Source organism: Pecten maximus, chromosome 3 (genome assembly GCF_902652985.1).
Source record: "Pecten maximus chromosome 3, xPecMax1.1, whole genome shotgun sequence".
Lineage (NCBI taxonomy): Eukaryota > Metazoa > Mollusca > Bivalvia > Pectinida > Pectinidae > Pecten > Pecten maximus.
Window position 1 is genome coordinate 7610416 of NC_047017.1, and position 17830 is coordinate 7628245.

The window sequence follows — 17830 nt, forward strand, 5'->3', positions numbered from 1 at the left end:
ATCAAATAAACCAAGTTTGAAACACGTATATATATAAATACATACTTACATTTATAAGGATCTTCCATGGAGACGTAAGAAGTATTTAACATTTGCGTTTTCAACTTTGCGATCCGTAGTAGTTGGATCTTTATGACGGGTAAATGATATAACGGTCGTTTTTCGATGAAACAACTTGCATCTTCGCATTTTTCAAATATTAAGTTACGAGGGCTTTTCATGAAGCGGCCGTATTATCGAGACTCCTTCCATTAAACAGAATATGAATTCAGAGATATTTATGGAGGCCGGTTTTCATAGAGACGAAATTCAGACCAATCATTATTTAGTAGTGCAATCATTCAAATTAAAGGATAGTAAGAAAAATGCGGATCTATCTCTTTTAAAGTAGGTTCCTAAACTTCATAAGAATCCGGAAAAACTACCTTTTATCGCTGGCTCGAGTAGTTTTCCAACCTGGTTTTTATGCAAACTTCTTACTACCATTCTTCGAGCAATTAAGGCAGGGCTGTAGTCCTGTTGGTATACTGCTTACTCCAGAGAATTAATGGAATGTGAATTTTGGAAGAAAACAAACCTTTTGATTAATCCTGACCATCCACTTCTTAAAACACGTCCTCTATCAAAATGTTTGTCTTTTCCACTACTATTCCCCATTCCTAACTTCGTTCTCTTGCGATGAGAACTTTCTTATATAAGAAAAGCGAACGCCGTTATTATAACTACATAGTTGTGAAGTGTACGGGAGCGTATTTCTTTATACACCGACCGAAGATGAAATCGTGAGAATTTCTGATAGACATAATTTTTTGTTGTGTTTGGTGACTAGATCTTCCATCAGACTTTTGGGACATCCATAGGAACAAACTGTGCCCTTCTGTTAGCAAGCTTATTTGTTCTCATACGAGCAGGATTCTATTGAAGAGCGCATCAGAATAGGTAATGGATACCTATTAATGGATACCTTCAATTTAACCAGTTGCAACAAAGCTGTATAATAAGCATGATGATAACAATCTCTCAAATGTTTATATAAACACCCCTGTTTTCCGAACCCTGTTGATTCGATATTCAAGGAATTGTTCTCATTACAACAATGTATGTGGTACATTTTGACTATCGACAGAAAACAAGATTTAGAGATATGCAGGTTGATAAAAGACCACGGGGAAGTTCTTTTTCGACATATCATGATCTCAGTTGGAAAAACACGTATTCTATACCCTTTTACGATATGAAGTAAGACGTGTTCAGGGCTTGTTGATATGCCCACTGGGCCATCACCCTAGTTCCTAATCGAGAGTGTGACTCTACCCGGATGTCGCCGATTTGACCTTGATTGGTATGACGGGTATCGCCGATTTGACCTAGATTTGTATGACTGGTGTCGCCGATACGACATAGATTGGTATGACGGGTGTCGCCGTGACCTAGATTTGTATGACAGTGTCGCTAATACGACAGATTTGTATGACGGGTGTCGCCGTGACCTAGATTTGTATGACAGGTGTCGCCGATGAAACAGAGGTCGCTTACCCTTCCGGGACACATACTCATATTCCCCTGGTACTTTTCAACGATCTCCGTGCAAATCTATATTTTTGTTCATATTTCACTTGGTAGTTAGACCTACGGTTTTGTTATAATGTCGGTATTCTTCATTGTTTCTGCCACTGACGACTTCAAAATCTACAAAATCTGACAGTGCAATGTGTGGAAGTATCAAAGTTCACAATGTCCCAAAATCATCTGATGTATCAGTTGTCAAAATAGTTGTCTTTAGTATGTTGCAAACTGAATGAATGCGCTAGAAAAACCCAATTGCAAACTGAATGAACTGAACTACGATATGCACGTTCATTCAGTTTGCAATTAAGTTCCTCTTTCAAACCAGCATTAATCTAAAAAAAAAGTATTCCTTACAAAAACTTATAATTACACGTAATTCATAATTAAGGCCGAAACCAATATAGATATGCATTAATTAAATAATTTAATTACGGATTATTATTTTTTTTACATATCACTACGTTCAAACATCCCTTCCTTGGCCTCTTGTGTGAACGTGCCTGACGTCACAGAAAGCTAAAACAAGTATCAAAGTATGAGAGTATGAAACAAGCTTTGAGGATAGATGTTCTTATTGCTAGACGCTGGTCAATTAGTAGCCTGTGATGAAATAACGGGAGTGCACAAGTATCAGTTCAGGAAAAAAGCAGCAATTGCACGTGACATTTTCTTTTATAGCGTGCGTCATGACCAGAGGTGAAATATAATGGGAATACCATATCATTAAATGCATCAGTGGAATTAAGGGTGCCATCGTGACAGGTAGGTTGTTTATATTCTGTACTCATAAAAGTCGGACGGAAACTTATGTAAGCAGACGACGCTTTATTCGACCGACATAGGCATAATTCAATCCAGTCACGATAAACTCATTCTTTACATTGTAAGATACGAAAAACGTATTCAAACATTTTACATTGTTGCAGTTCGCTTTTGTTTACAACACTGGGTGACAGCGAATAGAAACAATAGTACTTAAAGTAAACAGGAATCTCATTCATGAAAAAGAAGTAGTTCCGTTAGGAACAGTGAATAGGTAATTGTAACACCATGGAACAAAGTGCCAAATCTGTTGAAATTACATTTCGGTATCAATTCCAGAACACAGAGATGACCGTTTCAAAGAAAACGGTCTTTGCTCATAAGCCAAATACCATATCCGATATCACTCTAGCAAAAAGTTAAAGGATTATGAAAGTTGAAAATTATTTCTGTCAATTTGAACCATTTTTGTCCCCGCCCCCGGAGGTCAGTCGGGCTAACATTTGCATACCACCAATCTGCCTTCAAAAACTGCTAATTCTAACCAAGTTATAATCTGTTCCAAAAGAAATCCAACAAATGATAATAAAAAATGTGAATTCTCTGTATAAACGCTACTAAAACATACCTCCTCCTCAAGGGCAAATGTCAGACAACAGGGTCATGAAATTTACAATTTTAGTAATGCACCTGAAGACCCTTCTATGGAAAGTTGCCCGAAGGGTCAGTCAGGGCCATCATGCTTATACCATTATACTGTCCAATGCTAATAATGTTAACAAAGTTAGAATGGATTGCAAAAGAAATCAAGCAAATGATGGTGAACAATGTGATTTCCCTATATCTGTATGAACTATAATAAAGTGTACCCCTCCCAAGGGGCAAATGTGAGGGTTATGAAATTCACAATTTTGGTAAAGAACACTAAGACCCTTCCATCTATGAAGACTTTTGAACTTTCAGTCAATTTGACCCATTTTGGCCCCATCTCTCAGTATTCCGAGAGGTGGGGACCACATAATTCACGATTTTGGTTGACATTTGGCCATTGAAAGTTTCTGCAATATTTCTTTAAAATTGATTTAGGGGTTTCTGAGAAGTCAAAAATGTAAATTACAGCGCACGACGACGGACAAAAGGCGATTAGAATAGGTCGCTGAAAATTTGTCTCATGTGACCTAAAAAAACACTTCCCATCTTGTGTTTATGAAATGATATTTAGTGAAGGCTTACAAAAACAAAACTGCATTTGTACCATTAAAATATTTTAATAGTACGCCATGAAGATGTATTACATGTACAAATATTATCAATATAAATTGACCAATCTTTTGCACTCGAACAAGCATTTAAAATACAATATTAAGCAAGTCGGGCACTTCAGAACCATCAAGTTCATTGGCCAGGTCAGCATTTCATAATGCTTAGAAGTTAATTACAATGTACTACTATTTAAAGGCGACTTTGGACTTGCATCAGTTTCTCTGCATTACTCATCCATTAGAGTTCCTTTCTACTGCATTCATGAGTCGTGTAATACACTTCCTGTCCTTCCTTCTCGGGAAGCTGAACTTCCTTCAGACACAAAAAATGAAATTCCTATTCTAAATCCACCAACTATCACTGCAATTCACCAACAAGTCTCTCAGTTTCTCCTGCAGGAAAGATGCACTACAATTTGACCTGTCCATCCTCTGGTCCCTGGTTCCATGTCTGTGCAGATTCGTTTGTAAAATATTAGGAAATCCAGCCACGATAAGATGTCAACATCTCTATAAAAAAAAAAAGACTCGGCCATCTGTCGCAGCCCGTGCTACTGCACTTTTGCATGCAGGAATGTCTTCACAAAGCTCAGGGTGTGGTGTATACCAACATCCACAATATCCATCATCGAGAGCTGACTGGCAACTGGATCAAAATGGTATTATTTCAAATTACATTTACATGCCAACCTCGACAACGAAAGTTACAAAATAACGACGTGCGACTGATATCAAAATAGGTTTTTTGGATATCATACAAAAATATACATATAGAGGTATTTGGTGCCATGGAATAGACGGAGTTATGCAAGAGCTGTTTCAAATATAATTGTGGCTGAACAAACCGTTTCGAAAATAGATAAATAAATAAATGTAAATTTTCGTCCAAAACCGATCGGTTCTAATTTCTAACCGATTATGACACAAAATCACCTTGAATTGACATTGATTGAATTGTTTTCAGGTTCATCTACTTCAAGGACACCAATACCTTTAGCCAATTTATTGATTCGGTCGTTTGCAATTCGCTTTAATTAACAATGACTTTCAAGATAGAACATATGCATGACAAATATACTATTATCAACAAGAGGCTCATGGGGTTTTCATCACTCACCTATAGAATACAAATTCTAGCGTTCAAGCGTGCGACACTGTATCCAATAGAATACTGAATATATGTAGCGTATTTTAGCACAAACAAATCAGCGTGCTGTGCTGAAAAGTACGAATAAATCGGATGTGTTGTGCTGAACAATGTGATACAGCACAACAAAATGTGCCGCATCAACTGTATTCTAAAATTTATGTATAATACAAACAATATACAGCTTAACTTTAGTTTTGGTTGTTGTCAACATTCAACCAGATATAGGCAAGACTGTAAGTTGGTAAAAGATCATTCGGTTTGGTGAGATAACTGATGGCCCTAGTGTACAATAATAGTATATACTGCCCTTATTTACTAGAGTAGTTCAAAGTGAATTCCACTGAAATGGTATGCTACCTAGCAGTATTTATAGATACTCGAGATGAAGATTCCAATTAAGGTTTTGTTTTGTTCAAATATATTAGTTGTTGGGGTTCCGTGTCTTCACGACAACTTAAGTCATATGGGGAGTATACAAATGCAATCCTAACTTAAACATCAATTGCCCAGTACGATTTTCTACCCAAAGTACAAAAGCAAAAGTTAAATCACACAGTGCATATTTCCTCTTTAGACTTCAATCTTTACAGATATTGAATATAATCGTCATAATGTACAATAGGGACGGGTCTTGGAAGAGGTACTCTACATCGACGGAATATCGAGATTACACATGATGTTCATGATCATTTTCTCCACAGAAAACATTGCAACTAGCGCAGTTCGCCGAGAAGTATTTGAAAGTGTTTCAATCTCGGTGTGCTTGTAGGCGAGAGTTCGACATCGGCTCCTGACGTAACACTTAAACTAATCGCATGTGTTCACTTAGAATGAACTACATGTACGTAAAACATCCATCCGGAATTATGTTGTTCCTCAAAACACACACAAAAAAACAATACAATAAAAATTCATTTAAAACACCCGGCAAGCGAAAGAATAAGAATTCTGAACATTCTTTATATATCTTAAAGGATACCATAATACACCCCTCAGCAGAAGTGACAGGGTCAGACAAATAAATCGTCTCTCGGGAGTTCCGAACCCGGAGTAATTGAAATACTTAAAATCCATCATCTTTTTTCTTTGTTTTCATTCTCTCTGTATATATGACCAGAAGTCGTTTAAATTCGAAAATAACTAACAGCTCAGTGCACTGAACTTAAGTTTATTATATATCTACGTGTACTATGGTGAAAAGCATTTTTTTTTCGTAAAGAAAAAATATCCATCTACAGTTTATTGGTATTTGTTGCGAATTTCCGATAGTGAAATACGAAGTTTTACCCGTTGATCGAATGTCGCATAGAAATTTTTTTTTACAGAAATATATCACATTTCTTCTCGTTTATTCTCGTGTATGTAAGAGCGTGCTGTAGTTTGACTAAATATCAGTTTATATAAAACAGGAGTCATGGCAGAACTTTAACAACTTTTACTGGATTTCTATGCGATATTCAACAGTTTTATAGTAAATGGTTAAATTGCATGGAAACTCCTTTTGGAAGACGTCTTCGGACTTTGCCTCTCCCCAGTTTGCATATACTTCTAATCGCAATCTTCCTTATTTCTGTAGGTTTTCTCAGGTTTTTCTCATTCCCTAAGGTTTTTCCATTGCTGTATCAAATTTTTTTTTTCCGCTAGATTTTCTGTTCTTCACCAAACCACATTTTTGCCATGGCGATCACCTCTATATTTTCATCATCTGTGTAACACTAGTTCTTCGGGCTTTCCGCCTCCATATCAAATCATCATTTAAAGAGATTTTCAGTCTTTTCATCAAATCTTCTCTGCGTTGGCAATTTGCATCAAATCATTCTGCGTTTACAACCTACATCAAATCATCTGATTTTCCATCTTTACATCAAATTGTCTCGATTTTCTATTATATCCTTATGTTCCATCTCCGCATCAAATCATCATTTCCTTATCTTCAAACTCTTCAGCAAATCATCGTTTCCAGATTTTCCATCTCTACATCAAATCATAATTTCCAGATTTTTTTCATCTCTACATCAAATCTTCATGTCCTGATTTTCCGTCTCAGCGTTAAATTATGTCCTGAATTTCCGTCTTAGCGTTATATCCTGTCCTGATTTTCCGTGTCTGCATCAAATCATCATTCCCCGATTGTTATTCTGCATCAAATCATCATTTCCTGATTGCAATTCTGCATCAAATCATCATTTTCTGATTTTCCATCTGTTTTCAAATCGTTATTTTTCGGAGTTGGCAATCTCGCATAAAACCACTTTTCCACATCTGTTGGTATCTCTGTATCAATAACAAGACTAATGATCACCTCAAATCATGTGGAACATAGCAATGAAATAGTTACCCATCTACAAATCAATATATACTCGAAGAAGTTTAGCATAATTCTATCTTGTCACTTTTAGGCGTTTAAAAACAGTAATCTAATGCTTATTTCCTGCTGTATGATGATGGTCCAACCTGTTTCGTCACTTGAATATATTTATGTGACTGGAGTCATTTACATGTAGTTCTATTGTATAAGTTACCTTAAAAGGAATGAGATGCATGACAAACGCAACAATAATTAATCTTGAACGCTTTTGTACCACTAAACTTAGTACTTCTGAAGCTTGTTTTGAGAGAAAATTAAATATTTCTTAATCTTATTTTGACAGAAAATTTAGTATTTTTGAACAATCTTGCCATGCCTTTTGCCATGCATCTATGTTATTATCAGCAAACCATATCTTTACATGTTGCTGCTTGGTATTTGATTTTATTTCGACGGGAATCACATTGTACGTCAAAATTTGACCTTTAAAGCCATTGCTATGACGAAAGCATCATCCAGGTTTCTTCAACTACTTACTTGCTTCTGTAATCCCCAGAAAGAAAACCGAACGATGCGATGTCGTTAGTTTCAAAAGAACTTGGATTGTCTATGTTTGCATTAACGAACTGAGAAGTGTACGCATGCTCACAGTAGAGTCGCTGATGTAATTTGATGTAAGAACTACATACTTACCATGCGAATATGACCGTCACAAACGATCTACAGCATAACAGACAATGATATATGATCAGGTATGAGGTAAATCACACGACCTCTTTTGTTTGTTCATTTTGAGGCGGGTCTCTTAGTAGTAGCTGGTCAATGTTACATGCAATTTAGAACATGTGGCCAAGGACACAACCACGACAGCACAAGGCCTTCCGTGATCTCCGCTTTCAATGAAACACAACCGCCAAGGGTTGGGGTTGAACCTCACAGCTCGGATCTTCACCCGAGGTCACATTAGTCAGCTATCGTTGTCTATATATGCATAGAAGTATAATGAGTGTTTCGTGTAAATTTCGCTTACAAAGACTACCATTAATACATGGCGTCGAAATAGTAATCGTGAGTAATTTAACAAACCAACGCATTTTTGTGACATGTTTTAATAAACATCAAATTAAACATATAAAATGAAAGGCTTTTTTGAAAAGGCCATGCATCACAAAAAGCACGAGACAAAACCACTACTGCAACAGAAAGTCTGTACTGGCTACGCAATAATACACAAACTAAAAACAATAGGGGAGGGTCGACGAAAACTGGACGATACAGCTCGACTTTATTTCATAACACTTACACAATGAATTTACAATATGAATATAACTACACATTTTAAAATGATAAAATTGATAATTACATGATCATTTATATTCGACATTTGTTGTCCTTCTTCCAACACTATGTATAATAAAACATGACGCCACTTACAATGAGAACACGATCAGAAGCATAATGATATAATTAAATGTCTTATGATAAAAAATGAAATCTACAACTGCATTGCAATTCTTTGAAATGTCTATTCCGTTAAGCACTGATCAGATTGTCTTATCCATCCACAATTTGATTAGTCCTTCAAGGTTGTTATAAATAAATATCCCAAACAAATCGGCTGGCAATATGCACATCACTGAAATCTTCGATATAGGGAGCAGGTCTTTCTCTACAGCATTCAGCGGAATAGACGTCAGATTTGGAACACAACCTGCCAACATAATGGACCGTATTTATCAAAATAATAATAACAAGCATACTGGATACCTTTGTCATTATCAAGGTGTCGCGTATCGAGTTAAGTGTGTGGCTTGTCCTCTCTAAAACAATATCTATAACATTTTCCCCATTGATATATGGTAACACCTTTAATCTATCAGTCATTATTTTAATATAGAATACCTTCATAACATCTGAAATTTATTACCACCTAATTGTATTTCACACCAATTTTATATATAGAAAGTAAGATAATAAATATGGATCTTTTTTATGGTCGCAGGTTACAGGAAATTCAGGAGAAACGATCGAGTCTGATACAGAGAATTAATCACAACGGTGAATGGCAGTGTGAGAAATCACAGGAACGTTTTTGTTTAATTTGATGGCAATCAATCATAAAACAGGCCTACTTCGGGACGCACTCCATAAACATAGTTACAGTAGGCAACGATAAGAATGGGATTTAACTTTAGTGTGAAACCGATATCCCAAAAGAGATTTCATCGGCTGGTAATAAAGTAATGGACTAGCCTGGTATATGGGGTGAGGAATGAGGGAAACTGTCAATGTGAAACAGTACAGACATTAACACGAGCTGGCAGTGTGGGGAGTGTGTTTACCTACGTCCAATAGAAGAGGAAATCAATTTCAGTTTCAAGACTCAACAATTGCTTAATTTGTGGTTATCAATTAATGTCCTATCTGTGTCTATAGGAACATCTGTTACAGCGCTTGATTAAAACGCCCGAGTGTTGAAGTGTGTGGGGTGTAGCACTACTGCAATGTTAGTTTGATATTGGGGTATAAAACTATTGCAATGGTAGCTTGATATTGGGGTATAAAACTATTGCCATGGTAGTTTGATATTGGGGTATAAAACTATTGCCATGGTAGTTTGATATTGGGGTATAAAACTATTGCAATGGTAGTTTGATATTGGGGTATAAAACTATTGCAATGGTTGTTTGATACTGGGGTATAAAACTATTGCAATGTAAGTTTGATATTGGGGTATAAAACTGTTGCCATGGTAGTTTGATATTGGGGTATAAAACTATTGCAATGTTAGTTTGATATTGGGGTATAAAACTATTGCAATGTTAGTTTGATATTGGGGTATAAAATTATTGCAATGTTAGTTTGATATTGAGGTATAAAAACTATTGCCATGGTAGTTTGATATTGGGGTATAAAACTATTGCAATGTTAGTTTGATATTGAGGTATAAAAACTATTGCCATGGTAGTTTGATATTGGGGTATAAAACTATTGCAATGTTAGTTTAATCATCATCGTCATATAATTATTTTGTATTCAACCCAAGAAATGGAAATCGTTGGTTCCTATATTAATTATCTAGATACCGGAATTGTGGAAATTTACGCGAGATGGAAATGTACATTAAATTCGTGAAGACCATTCGGCTGCAAAAATCTCCCACAAATATTATTTTGTGATATAAGTGATATTTATGGAGCAGGTAGAAAAGAAACAATCGTAGACATAACCCCTACGCGTATAGTTTACCTATCGAAATCGCGAAATTTTCAGTATCGTCAACATTGTCAATTATTACTGTGGTCATTGTTCGATATGGAGAAGAAAATTAACTTCCTTTTGTGATTCTTATATAATAATTTAATAGCCTACGTCATCTGTAGTTAACCTCCAGACGTTACAAAATGCAGTGTGTCATGCCACAAAATTCACATTCCTACGCGGAAGGTACGATGATCTTTTCAATAGGTACGGATATATCAACTTTGATAACTTTTCTCGTAGGTGACAGCAAAACCTAACTGATATCAATTAACGATAAGCGGGGATTAATTACCATAAGATGGTGTGCTATTTTACGTCAATTTTTGTTGCAATGTGCCCAAAGACAACGTACGCTGTTATTTTTTTTTTTGATATCAAGCTTTCATCAGCTGATATTTCTGCAAGGTCTCAACACAATCACCCGCAGACCTCCGTTCTCTTCCATAAAGTACCACAATCTAAATAATTATAGAGATCAGCCATTTGGATTTTTAAAATCAGATTGGATGAATTGTTTAACAATTCTAGATACACATGGGTGTTTCTATTAACTTAGAATTAGCCAATGTTTCGTTGTATATAAACACTGTGAGCGTAATGGGAGTTTTGTGGAACTGTAAGGGGCTCTGGCCTTTCTCGAACACGCCTACAGCAAGGCTGTGTTTGAAACGACAGTAATGGACGAGCCATATGGACCTATGTTTCAACACACAGCTGCAAACACGGAACACCCTATAAAGTGCCACTTCAGATACAATTACCGGTAATGGTATTACTCGAGTAGCAATCGTTTCCTTCTGTAACGAATTGCCTATTATCCCGCAATGAATCCATGTTGTACTCTAAGGGTAATCAGCTATTATGAATGAATACGCTTGAAAATTCAAATATACTTAAATGAGTGTTAAATTTAATTAAGCTATGTAACTCAGAGGATATATTTACTCAATAGTTAATGCATACATAATTAATCCGTAATGTAATCACTCAATGTACATAGCCAAGCTAGGCGTTATTTATGTATCTTAAATATTTCTCAACATTTATCAATTCATATCACTCAGAAATGATGCATAGCCATGTTATATTACTTTCTGATTTCTTGGACATACTCAAATACTTGGTACGCTGGTAAAATATAAGCTGCTTTCTACCAACTCGTGTAGTGAGAAGTAGCCATAGGTTCCGTATTCGATTCCTTAACATCGAAAAAATAATGACATGTTGACACGCATTCTTACTTAAACGGTATCAAACAGCAAATGTCATACGACTTGTCGCGAGAAGACTAGGACGCCCGAAGCCATTTTGAAATAATATACTAAAATGGCATAATCCGGCCGCGGACTGATTAGATTGGCAGCGTTCAATCAAGCTTAACTGACAATACCGCAATTGACAAAAGGGGCAACAGTAGCAATACGTTTCCAAAATGAAGTGAAAACATAATACCAACTTAGAGGATCATGAAAAAAATCCTCGCACTTCCAAATTGCTTCAACAAAATTAATTGTCTCATAAAATTGAAACCATTAAGCCAGTTATTCCCTATAAAAATGAAAGAAATCGAATGCTTATTCTCAAACTTTCACGTAAGAAATAAACAACTTTACGTCCAATTACTGCATGAAGTTATCTTCAACTTCAATACACATCCTGAATGTCAGGATTAAACGTTTGGATTCGGGAGAGAAGTGCATATACTTGTGATATACCCCCTCCTCCTCACAGTATCAACCCATGATTTTTATTTACATCAAAGCAAATTCTTATATCTGGGTGGTCGGTTGTGAGATCTAACTGTATAAAACCCGTTCACTTGGGAGAAAATCTTGTGTTAAGTATTTGTTTTTCTCTGTTTTGTATCATTCAGCAGAGAAGAGTGCACAGGTAATCGAGTTTGTGATTTGGCAGGCTGGCGACGATGCTACCGTGAGCTTCTGAGCCAGCCGAACAGACCTGAGGCCTGGCGGATAGCAAGTCACCCATCAACACACAAATGCATTAAATTCAAACCTGACACCTCATCAATGACAGCAATATTAACCCTGACAAGTAAGAGGCATGTATTTTGTTGAATATAACTGTCTCCACTAATTTGAATAACAGCCACGATTACATGGTTCAAAGCCTGCCTCAAGACTGCAAGCTCGCAGCCATCATAAAACATTAGCTATCACTATATATATTTCAAATCTTCTGCTGATAATCAAATAAATCAGGTATAAACAAGTGAAAATTCTCCAGATTAAGTGAAAGATAGCCATCAGTAACATGTGTTTTGTATCCAGGGGATTGAGAAAGGCGGCCAGTGTATCAGGAGCAGGGGGACACCCACTGTGCTCCCAATACTTACAACATTATCAGAGTTATATAACATATTTATAAACCTCTACTGCAATAAGGCTGCACACCAAATGATAAGTCAGCAATGTTTCCTTAAGCAGCATTTCATATTTACAAACAATGGAGATTATCTGTACTCACTGTTGAAAACATTTCAAACAAAATGATACCCCCGGTTAAAAGTCTTAAATTTTAGTTGAATTTGTCCCGGTGTGTCTGCCTACTATAACAAGAAGTCTCAAGTAGATACAGAGTTTTATCATAAATCTCAAAACCACATGCGTCATACATGTGAAGTTTACACTAATTGAGAGAAACCCGTTCTGTAGCCGTCACGAAACACTATCAAATGTAGCACTGTCGTAAGCTGTCAAGGACAGCTACAGGACTTATTTCAATTTAATGGCACATTATAAGACACAGGACAACGTTTATCTAATGAAACATATAGGATTTCAAAAATGAAAACTACATATATATTGGTTGAATTTTTAAATGAATTTTTCGGTCTTCAAATCCAATGTTAGAATTATCAAGCCTACAATACACTTCCTTAAACTTAATACCAGTCAAAGAATGGCTGTCAGAATCCATTCCACTGTCAATCAAATATTTCATAGTGATAAAATGCACTTAGCTTTCCACTCTTGGCAATACAAAAGATATTTGATATCTATGACGACTTCTAAACGGCTATGTTTAACCTTACCTCATACAGCAGGTGATCTCGTGTACAAAAAAACAAAAACCGTACGTAAACGATATCAAACTTATAAAGATACTATTTTCTGCTAAGCAGACTTTCAACACTTTAATTCGTGTTTCATACTTTATCTTAAAATTTAATCTCAAATTTCGTATATTCCCGTCCCGATATATGGTTTGTCGCAAATGATTTCACGCAATCCATCTAAACAAATCACAAGTCAAACACCTTTATTTTTATTTTAATACAATTGACAGTAATATCTACCTTTGTGTTAACAGATTTATGCCATTAGAAGTATTTCGTTCGATTAAGTTGGCGGTCAGCAAATGAATGGTCAGTTATTCTCTCCCAGTCCTGCTGTGTTTGACCAACAACGAAGCCAATGTCGCGTCGTCGAGACTGATTTTTACGCTCCTCAATATCGGCCCATTGAACCTGAAATGCAATTTATTCATCTTTTAACACAAGTTTCAATTGTAATGAAAAGGAGGTTTCCATGATGGACAAACCATACTGTGTGTACTTCAGAAACAATGTTTTCCCTTCCCTTCTGGATCTAATTTTTATCAATAAGTCTGGTTGCACTTCAAAACCTTAATGAAACGTAAATCTATCCACAGACAATACTTTCAAGTACAAGAAAGATTGCTGTGTACATGTCTAGACAATAAAACCCAGCTAAAAAGTACAGTATTAACGAAATAAATATCTCACCCTTTTCTTTCCTGGTATAGAAGGACGAGACATGATGTCGTCTGCCAACTGTAAGAAATCCTCCATTGATGTTGGGTCTGGTGACCGCTTTCGCTTTCCATGACGAAGACCATCTAACTTATCTATTAGGGAAAAACAAATATTTATCTTGTAATAATGTTAATTGTTGATTTATTATGTCCCCATTAAGTAGACGACAGAAGAACAGACATCATCATGAATAAAAAAAAAGTTTTTTTTTATATTAGTTGTACTCGTATGAATTAAACCGTTTTAAACATGGAATTGTAAATTTCTACTGGCTATAATTGGTTTGAGACATTATTTGTTATATTTATATATATATACATATACTTGATACCTTTCTAGAATGATACATTCCTACAATAAATATATAAAATACAGTAATACTTAATATCAGTGTAGTTTAAGGAATATTAACTTAACAACTTTGCTCCACTGAAATTAAATGATACATAAAAAGTTGTCACAAAACACGAACCAATGGGAACGGGTGTATTGAAGAATATATTCTTCACTTCATTGTGAAAATTACCAAGACTAAGGTTCACCATAAACATTAGGCGAACTTCGGTACATTATTACATGAGATCCTTCAACAAAATTTATTAAATTAATATCAAAGAAAAAAGCATTGTAGTGGACTGGAGGTGAACTACTGGTATAGTACAAAAGCTATTTTCAACAAGGCAGATAGTTGTTGCACTTCGCAAAGAATGCATTCTCTTGATCCGTGCTAACTTATCTGAGATGAGTAAAAATATGGATTTGTCATTTATCAAGTTATGAACTGGTATGGACACCTACCCAGATGTTCTTCTGACGTGTCCAACTCCCAGCGACTTTTCTTGTATGCCTGGCAATACAGCAACAGAAACACATTGACACATGAAATAGAACAGAAAAATAAATAGTGTGGAATTAATGAGACAGTAAGAAAGTATTAGGTGGCGATGGTCTGAGGAACAACACAACCAGTAACGGTAAGCATCAGCATAAAGTATGACTGGGATTCTATCGCCAAAACGTTTCTGAGAAAATCATTGTTAATTTCGTGTCTTTAACTTCTCAATGAAAATTGATTGTCGGTGTTAAAGCATAACAAAATATCAAATGAAACTAGCAGAAATCGAAGCATAATTGCAGTTAAACTATACTTATTACGCCATTTTTCAGGAAAAACCAAATGTACTGCTTGCCTTGTGGTAATTGGATATTACAAAGGAGTGACATATCCTCATACAGCCGTCACAATGGTTACCGTTTGCTTACATCTTTATACAGAAAGAAGGTATATAACACATTCGAATAATTCTGACTCATCTTACTTTCCCCTCAGGTAGGTTTAGCAGGACGGCAAAAAGCTTCATAACGTGTTTCGTGACGTGTTGCATACTACATCGTTCTCACATTAAAACAATTAAATATCGTTAAATAAGTCCTAGCACACAACACAATGTCCTGATAAAGCTTGAAGTGATATCAGAAATAAAATTATTTCTCAAACCACAAATGTACATTATTTCTGCAAATTCATTACGTACTGTAAATCAACATTTTTTCTCTTTTTCATAAGTCAATCCATGTACAGTATCAAGATATTACATGGATGATGATCACATGCATCAGAATCACACGTGATAACCAGTTCCCATAATATCGAGATACAATATTCTATATTACAATTATCTATGGAACTAAAATAATTATGTATAAACGTGCATCAGTTCCGAAAATATCGAGATTAAATATGGTTGACAAAAGGATGTCTCTTACAATAAAGATATCGCAGTATAAAAATAACAACGGTACAGGATGTTGTGGGATATTGGTATATATAATACAGTGTACATCACCTGTCCTCTCAAATCACTTGATAAAAGTAATATTCTTAAAAACATATATGACAGTTCAATAAACTCACATTCTTATCAGAATGATCCCAACATTAATATGTTGCGTTTGGCGTTTGTACATTAATCACCAGGTTTTGCAGAATGCACTACATTATAGACGGAAAGCCCCTCACACTTTTTCGCGGCTCTTTTCACTCGTTTGGTATGGGGGCTTTTGTCTCATCTTGGAAAGAATATTGGCAAGCTTAAGTTGGAAAAGACATTTTTGAGAGTTCACTGCAGATTTCGGGAATTTGGCTATAACATTAATAATCTCAATTGTAAATTGGGCCTAATATAGGCCCTGAAAAGCCTTAGAAAATGCCCTCCCATATCATTATTAACCCATCAATCCTGAATTGCACATCAGGACACAGGTCTCATGATTAATATCATAATAGTTGAGTCTTAATAAACGTCATAACATTATATTATAACGCTTGAATAATTTGTCTTAACTGGTTGTATAGGACTTGCACCAAATTATTTGTTGAAGTCAACAGATGCAGTCAATGCAAACACTCACAAGTTATGATAGAACATAGGTGGGATTGTGCCCTCTTTAAGAGTTAGGGTACACCGTTGGAAAGCGTCCCTTAAACTTATTTTTCCCCAAACAGATGTTCATTTAACAAATACTCCATTACAATTCACGTCACCTCGAGCGACTATATTATGTGTTAACAAAATATACCTAAATACTACTTTGATTCAATACAACACAAATTGACTCTACTCCATTTCACAAAACCTTATTTTCCTTTCCAAAATTGGGATGATTTGTAATGATTACATGTAATCTTATTAATTCAACATTTTGACAGTCTGGTTATAATGGCTAAGTTCTACACTAATCAGGAACATTGAGCCACACGTATTTTGTATTTCAATGGGCTGGTTGAGTTTACTCCCTGTTAATTGATATAAGCATTCCTAGGAGTATATCTCTTTTAATACAGGTACCAGTCCTCCTTCTTTTAGCTTGGATATAAATCAATATCAAAAGCATCTCACCAAGACACCGATATGTTCCAATCCTACTACCAATAGTGTTATTGTGGTTGGTGTTTATGCAGTTTTAAGAGTCAAGAGAGACAACTCCTAATGCATGGTATAAAATATGCTATCATGATCATTTATTAAAGTCTGTCTCTCTTGGCTTCAGACTCCAGATCTACCGTACGGCATTACAAAATAATATCGAGAGCTGCTTAACAACGATATCACGTAGGCGTAGTGCAATTTGCTGTTCAAAAGCTCTCTGTTATATATATATGTGCGTGTGTGTGTGCATATATAATGCATAATACTCTTCATTTGCCATGCTATATAATTGTAGCAGGATCTCATAAAATATGTTCATGATGGATTCTAAAGGGAGTGAAATATAATATAAATACTACCTTTCACAATCAATATATTCATATACATTTATGTACACCAAGCTGCATGTATATGTGATTCTCTACAAGTTTACTCTCACACATTGCAGCACTGACTTAGAAAGTTTCCTCGTGGAGGACAGTCGTGTTGTTTGAGAGCTCATTTTTTTCAGAATCTTAAGTTCTCCTTTTGACTTAAATAACAATTAGCATGTTCATGGTCTAAAACTATAAATTTAAATAATCAAATTTTTCATACTTAAATAGAATATACTAGTAACATCCAAACCATAAGTTAATTAAATCGTACAGCATGATGTTTCTGTAGAGGCTATACATTGTACATGGTTGCCTACATATGGTCATGTAAGTATACCCGTAATAATCTACCATCAGTTACATGTATGGTAAACTGACCACATCAAGGACATATATCTCCACACTGACC

The 17830-nt window shown here is 35.5% G+C and overlaps 1 protein-coding gene across 2 annotated transcripts in view; it reads right to left on the reverse strand.

Moving 5' to 3' along the window:
• Positions 1 to 8144: 8144 nt before the first annotated feature.
• LOC117323061 (hornerin-like) overlaps positions 8145 to 17830 on the reverse strand; it is a 34577-nt gene continuing 24891 nt past the window's right edge. For both annotated transcript variants that reach the window (XM_033878061.1, XM_033878060.1), the window contains exons 17-20: positions 14913 to 14961; positions 14085 to 14206; positions 13635 to 13805; positions 8145 to 8762 (exon numbers count right to left, since the gene is read on the reverse strand). In XM_033878061.1, the coding sequence (XP_033733952.1) occupies positions 13659 to 13805; positions 14085 to 14206; positions 14913 to 14961 (318 nt within the window). In that variant the 3' untranslated portion in view covers positions 8145 to 8762; positions 13635 to 13658. The remainder of the gene's footprint in view (positions 8763 to 13634; positions 13806 to 14084; positions 14207 to 14912; positions 14962 to 17830) is intronic.